Here is a 7808-nt window from a genome sequence, read left to right on the forward strand (position 1 = left end):
TTAGATCTTAGATCCTGGTTTCTGCTTGCCTGCGCCTGCCTAAAATGGGGAAAATATCCCCGGTGAAAATTGTTTCCATTTATATTTGTGTTCTGTTGCCGATTGACTTTTGATTTGCTCTTGACGATTTCTGGTATCTTTGAGTGATTCGTCGTAGCCGATAATCATGGAAAGCTAATCAAATGTATCTTCCATTCTTTTCTTATTTTCCCCATAACTATCCATATGAATTGTCGAATAAACCAACATTTCTTTTGAGTAGTTGATCAAGTTCGCTCTCTAGTTAAAACTAAATTGAATGAGAAATCCTAAAAGAAAAACAGAAAATATGTGGGAGAACCTGCCGCTTGATTCGATCGATTGATTGGTTGACTGTTTTCTGCAATCATCATTAAAAACCAAAAACTAAAAACCAAAATCCACCACCAAAAACGAAAAACGAACCCAAAAAAAAACCTCGCCCTCGATCAATTCTCCATGAACCCGCCTTGACTAACCAAATCTGATCCAAATGTGCCCAGCGTCAACTAACATCAACAACTACAACAACTCCAAAAACTACAATCACTGCAATAATTTACCAAAAAAGTAATGATAACTACTAACAATCTGAACAGCAATAGCAACATCTACGGCATCTGCAACAGCAACAACCAAAAGTAGCATACTTTTTCTACTAACAAACCACCCTATACTCTTTATTTATTTTTAATTAAAGCATAGCAAAGTTTTTTGATATATTGATTATCACTCCCGTATCAATACTTATCTCTTCTTCGATATTTTCCATTAACTTATTTTCCAATTCTTTGAAGAAACCCCAATCCAATCACATCCACATGAGCAACCATTACCTAGACCATCACCAAACTAATTCAAGTGATTTTTGCAATTTATTTTTTATTGCAGGAAAAAGAAAAGGAGAAATTATGATTAAAATTCCTAAGCAAAAGAAAGAACACACCGTAAAAAGAATAACAAATAAATCCATTTAAATATGAGCAAAAAACAAGTAACAGAAAGTAAAAAGCATTAAAACATTACATAAACTACATAAAACTAGCGAAATGAGGAAGTAATGAAACCGAAATAAAGAAAACGGTCACAAGAGAAAAAGTTGTGTATCCACACCCCATCCCATTTCCCCCCTCCCATCAAAACTGCAAACTTTGTTTAGCAAAATTGTATTTTATTAATGAAATATAAAAGAAAGCAAACAATTAATATTAAACAAGAGGAAACCGAAGTAAATCTAAAATTATATTAAAATGGAAAGTGATAGCAGTTAAACGAACACTAATAAGAGAATATGGATAAACGATGGCAGTATAAAGGAACTTTAGCAATTAACCATAAAGTGAAGCGTTATCTCCAAAGCAAAGCAAAAATGTCGCACATGCCACTCCCTCTCCCACGCACCCTTCACCTGAAAACAACAGAGTAATATTGTACATAACCTAAAAGTTGAGAAAATCTGAAGAAGGCGATTTTCTTCTGTCTCTGCCTGACTCACGTGAAGCAAGTAGGCAAGGCTCTGTCTCTCTCTTTCCTAGCAAGAGGACTCTTTATACAACTATGATTTTTTAGGTAGAGATATTTTGAGGTTAGTTTTTAGTTCGAGACGGAACTCAAAAAAGAAAGCAGAGAAAGCGAAGCGGAAGCAGCAGCATCACATTTGAGAGGAAGAGGAGAACACGATGGAACATGATGAAAGAGATTGGAAGACGACTTTGAAAGAACTCTGTTTATTAAACTTAGTTAAAGCGGTGTATTGGAAAGCTGAAGATGAACTTTTTAAACAATTAAGTAGCGCGTTATGAGTATATTTTTAAAGGATTAATACCACAACTAGTAGCTGATGACGGAGAGATAGACGAAGCAGAAGCGTTGGAAGCGAGAACATTGTATATTGCATAATTTTAGGAGGAAAGGATGGAAGTGAATCAGATGCGTACTGCCAAAACTTGTAAAGTTCAGTACTATTTGCTTAGCCTCATTTTTGGTAAACAAAAACTAAAAACCAAAATCAAAACACACTAAGAACTAAAATATAAAAGAAATCATAAGCTCTGTTAATTCATTTCTGTTGTTGTTAATTTCGGTTGTTTATGTATAATGTATGTGTATAAAAATCGAATTGCGATGAACTAAGAACTAAAGCGGTCTTCAATTCACATCTTAACTCGTAATCAGACTAAAATCGTATATATATATTAATATATGTATAAATTTGTACGACTTTTACTTTAGTTGATGTTTTTATTATCGTGAACTTTTCGTTGTTGATTTCTTCGCCGCCACCAAAGCTTTAAATATTTACATAGTAAACTGTGTTCTCAGCAAAACGATGAAGTTAATAAAATAAAATTATGTTAAATAACACAAGACGAGACGATTTGTATAGTAAACTAAATGAGCATAATAAACAGAACCCTTGGTAAAAACCAACAAAGAAATGTTCTTGTTATATATATAAATAAAGAATATATATATAAAATTGCTATATATATAGATCACGTGTGTGTGTGTGCATGTTCGATTACATAGTTATATACATATGCGATGAATTACAAAAATAGAGGAAGAAGGGAGAGGTAAATAATAGCCTAGAGAGGAGACTTTTTGGAAACCGTCGATAAATTCTCGCGCATAAGTTTTTTATTCATGTACAATTGTTGTACAGTTTTTGTGGCTTATTTGTGTATAACAACTATTAACGACAACAACTACTACTTATATTACGATTGATCTATTATGCATAACTGTACATTTAACAGACCCTTCTCCCCCTTCATTGTATCTGCAAAAGCCTTATTTTCCATTGCTGGGCTTGGTTCCATCCGACCGAATCCCCATCGACTTTCTCTCTTTCGACCAAAACCCCTTACGAAACAGACATCCTTGAACCCCTTTGAACTGAAAAGTAATCCCAACAAGAAGAAGAACAGCTACGATACCTATTTACTGCTATATTGTATAACGTAATGTTACCCACAACAACACGAACAACTAAACCATACACACGTAACTAACTTTGTAGCAAACCAAACCAAAATCAACTTCGGAACACTCGACAACTATGCTATATATATACAACATACTAACGAAATGGATGCAACAAACGGAAACTATACATACTTATATAATATACACTTATATACAAACAACCACATACGCAGTATTGTATGTCTTTTTGTACAGAAAACAAACGACAAACTAAGCCTGACAACAAACAAATCGTGTATCCTAACTAAACTCCTCAGATAGAACATATGACTCCTTCGCAGCACCCCCATTCTATTTTTTCACCTCACCCTCTCTCATTTACCGATCGCCGACCGATCCATTGTTTGCCCATCAATTGTTGCTAACTACCGATCAATATAATCAGCAAACGCAGATTTTCTTGGCACACACTTTTGACTCTCACGCGTTAGTCGCTTCATGAGTAGAGCAGCTAAATGTGAACATCAGACGAAGCTCTAGTTAAGTTACAAGAAGGAACCTTATATATATTATATATATAACATATAAATAAATAATATTAATAATTACACGTACTTTTAATTAGTCGCATAAGCCAAATGTCGAGAGGGAAAATCGCAAGCCGAATCGAAAGCTAAGACTAAACTTAAGCCAGAAAAGCGGTTCACATCGGTTCTCCCGAAGGGCAACCAAATTAGTTAAAGCTGAAACCGACGAGTTAGGTTCAAAATTCAGAAAGGTCCTTGGTTTTTTGTTTATTTACGGAGTGAGCATACAAGCTATGAGGCTTTGAAATTTAAATCACAACTGTCTCTCTTGGACTTTTCATTCTGTGTGTTTCGGTGCTGCAAAACCCAAGATGGCAGAGAGAAAAGAAGGAGGAATGCCCCCAATGAAAAACTATACACTATGGAAGCAACGATTTCCAGAAACACTTGTTATGGCATTATCAAAAACGTTTGCAGAACCGAAACACATTGCATGCGAAATCAGAGCCAAATTTATGTTTGTTTAGAACGATTCTTTTTGGCGGATTCACTGGCAAGTCACACATTTTGTATGAATTCCAGCTCTGGGAAGGAGCTAGCTTCCGATAGAGAAGGAAATGAGAATACGTAGGAGGAGCATTCAGCCGGCCAGGCTGAACTTTCGGCGAATCGAACCCGTTAAAACCTAACTTTGTTTTCCGCAGGCGCCCAGAGTAGTGTAAAAAACCTATAGGAGACACTGTAGGAAAACAAATAATTGCCTTAGGGTTTCAGTAGAAATAAAACAAAATATTAAGAAATAATTTATCTTTTAAATCATTTCCCTTATCGGCGACTTTGAGCAAAACGTGTGACTTGGCCTTAAAGGGGGTGTGACATCAGCACTCCATAAACCAGTTAGAACTACGGGTAAACACGGTTCGCCATAAAAACCATGAACCGAAAGCAGTAAAATATTCTGTAATCCAAGCTAGTAACCGAATGTCACACAAAACACACATGGGCCGGCGAAAGCAAATGGAATCCTTCCTTCCGGGATGAGCTAGATATAGGATAGCTAGCCACATAAGCCTTTTGGGGAGTTAGAAGAGAAGAAGAAATCAATTAAGTGCCAGCCCCGCCTCTCCCCTCCTCAGACTTCGCCGTATAATAACCAAATAGAACTCGATAATAGGTCCCGGGGAAGGATTCCAGTTGGTTCCGGGGGCCCTTGCGAAAAGTCTTCAACTAGAGCGAACACAAAACTGTTTCAGAATACTAATCGATAAAATATGATTTTTAGCAATTTATATAAATTACATATATACATACAAATACATAGATAATGAATTATGGAAACCGAAGCTAAAACTAGACCTAATCCTAAATCTAGACCGAAGAGAAATCACAAACAAGTCAACAGGGCACAGCGCTTCTTAACTATATTAATTTCGACAAGCAGAACTTTTTCTAAACCTAAACCAAACCAAGAAAATGTAAAACCAACGCTAATCTTAAAACTATAACTAACTTTTTAAACTAATATTGAAAATGAACCCAACAAAGTGTTCATTAAACTAAAACCAAAGGAATACATATATGTACGAACATGTATATGTGTGTACTTAACGTTATACATTAAAGAAACACAACATTTTGTATGGCTATAGCAACAAAAAATTCAAGAAAGCCCAAAAAAATTATATAAAAAACAGAAAACATAGGCAGAAGATGGTGAAAAGAACCCAACAATTTAGCTAAGTAATTTAATGTAAAGAGTTTATCGAATAAATTGAGAAACAAAGCAAAGGAAAACTTTAATGAAACTTTCATCAGATTTCTAACGAACTTTACGAATTTCCAATAAGAAGAAAACTGCGCTCTTTACGCCTATCTACCGAACATCTCTTTACATAGACATTATATGATATAAATATAATTATAATGGAGGAAAAAGTGGAGGGAAACCGAAGCCGAATACTTGCATAAGCATACACTTGTTTTTAGCACTAAATGAAATCTCTTGCGTTACTTTTGTTTAACAAATACTAATTAAACCAGATAAATTAATATACATACAAAACATACTATAAACATACATACTATATATACATACATTACATATATATAAATAGAGTTTTTTAGATCGAAAACCCGAAGAAGAAACCCAAATCCAATTCCAAATCCAAATCCAAATCCAGTACCCGGAATCTGAACACGCAAATCTCGTCTCATCTCACGGATGTGCTACACTAAATTAGTAACTAAACTAAACTAAAACTAAACTATTGTTAAACCGTAAACCACACGCATACATACACAAACACATAAACATTAACTAAATATTACACGAAGGACATCAACCAAGTTAAACGTTTAAGCAAGTTTAAGCCAGATCAGAGAGAAGAGTTTGCAGCCGCTGGCAGTTAGATCTTGAAAATCCCCGAAAAAGGCAGTTAGTAAATGAAATGAAAGCGAGCCGAACGCGACCGTTAGTGCAGTATAATAAACAACAAATTGTATTATATCTAAGCCCATGAAATTAAAACAAAAGTTAAACATAATGAGAACACGACAAAAATGTTAATTACAAGCGCTAAACAAGTAAATAGCTAAACCAAACCAAACAAGAAAAACCAAGGCGGCGTGGCGGCTATTTATTAAAAGTGATTTATAGGGCAGAGTTGAAAACCAACTTTCAGCTAATATAGAGTAATACAAAAATAAAGACCGAAAAACCAAAAAAAAATATTTTAAAGCAAGCGCTTGAATTGTACATTTTTACAAGGCAACTGTACATTAAGCGCCCACGGCATTAAGTAAAAAATAAAAACCCAAAACCAAAAGAGTTGACAAGCACATAAAACAAAACAAAAAATAAATAAAATCCAAAAAAATATACGAGACAGCAATGGAGTGTGCGGCTGCTGCCCGACACACAAGAAGTTGCCTAGCCAGAACGGAAATGAGTTTATTAAATATATACATTTAAAAATTCATAAACAAAAATCATGAGGAAGGAAAACCCAAAAATTCGTTGCATAATATTTAAAACGAAGGTAGTATTAAACTCGATTGCCTAATTCTAATATTAAAACCGAAAGAAACCAAAAAACTATAAAAACATTAACATTAACAGTAATAATAATAATAATGAAAACAAGAACAACAAAAAATGTTATTATACTTATTATACCGATTAAAATGAAAACAAAAACAGAAAACTGACAAAAAAAATGAAACAAAACAAATTAAAATAAAAATTTTATTTAGATTAAACCGTTGCACTTTCGCTGATCTACTCGCACAAGGTACCAAAAGGTAGGTCGCCCTCAAAATATATTTCAGGACTTGTGTCAGGTAAATTTAGATTGTAACTGAATACTCGTTATACTTATCGTATAGGGAAAAATTAAATTTCCTATTTATGAAATTACACTGTGCAATGTAGACGCTAGATTTTAACGTTGTGCACAGAGAGAATTATTCAAGTACATTGTTCTCGAATTAAGAACATTCGTTCCTAAAAACCGTTTAAGTACAATGTTCTCAATATTAGAACGAAATGGTAGAAGATAAAAGTTAAATTGAGTTTATTTATCAACTTTTTGATAAGTATACACTATTGACTGGTCTAATAGTGTATTTGTTGAGATATACAATGTAAATACCGCCAATTCAACTTGATTCGAGCAAAATCAAAATATTTTCAACTTCCCAAATGTCGTTCTATTTTTAAGAACATTCTTAACTCAGATGAAAACGTCAGAGTTTTCCAAGTGTGGGCGTGTGTAAGGCATTCTGCTGAAATAAACTTTCGCTGGGCAAGAATCTCTAGAATATGCCTGACTAATCCCAACTTTCCATCCTCTAACCAGGATCTCAGCCTTCATACGGACAGACGCAAGATCAAGAATATATATACTTAATATGTTCGGAAACGCTTCTTCCTGTTACATCCTTTCCGGCGAATTTTAGGCGAAACCCTTTTTTAGGTCACATTTTTGATTTGCCTGAAACTTTTTACGTATGTATACTATTCGGTAAATAAGTTAACACATGGATCAGGGTTTCGCCGAAAAAAGTTATTTTTTTAGTTCGAATTTCTTAGTTTGTAAAAAAAACGCAAAATTTCAAGAAGTTCCTTTGCTTGAAATTCTACATCTCAAGCTGTAGTTATCCGATTGACTTCATTTATTCTGTATAAAAAAACCGCAAAATTTCAAGAAGTTCCTTTGCTTGAAATTCTACATCTCAAGCTGTAGTTATCCGATTGACTTCATTTTTTCTGTATTTATTTCTCTGAAATCTCTAATTTTAAAATAATTTTTTTTTACTAATGGTTCAAACTTTTTT

At 34.0% G+C, this 7808-nt stretch overlaps 1 protein-coding gene across 9 annotated transcripts in view; it reads left to right on the forward strand.

The window, feature by feature from the left end:
• LOC119547381 overlaps positions 1-6628 on the forward strand; it is a 37367-nt gene extending 30739 nt beyond the window's left edge. For 8 of the 9 annotated variants that reach the window (XM_037854208.1, XM_037854214.1, XM_037854207.1 and 5 more), the window contains exon 10: positions 910-6628. In XM_037854208.1, coding sequence (XP_037710136.1) covers positions 910-937 — 28 coding nt within the window. In that variant the 3' untranslated portion in view covers positions 938-6628. Of the gene's footprint in view, positions 1-262; positions 660-909 lie in introns of all 9 variants that reach the window. The other variant, XR_005219222.1, reaches the window with a different exon arrangement.
• Positions 6629-7808: the final 1180 nt, after the last annotated feature.

The sequence above is a fragment of the Drosophila subpulchrella genome, chromosome 2L, assembly GCF_014743375.2.
Source record: "Drosophila subpulchrella strain 33 F10 #4 breed RU33 chromosome 2L, RU_Dsub_v1.1 Primary Assembly, whole genome shotgun sequence".
Taxonomy (NCBI): Eukaryota; Metazoa; Arthropoda; class Insecta; order Diptera; family Drosophilidae; genus Drosophila; species Drosophila subpulchrella.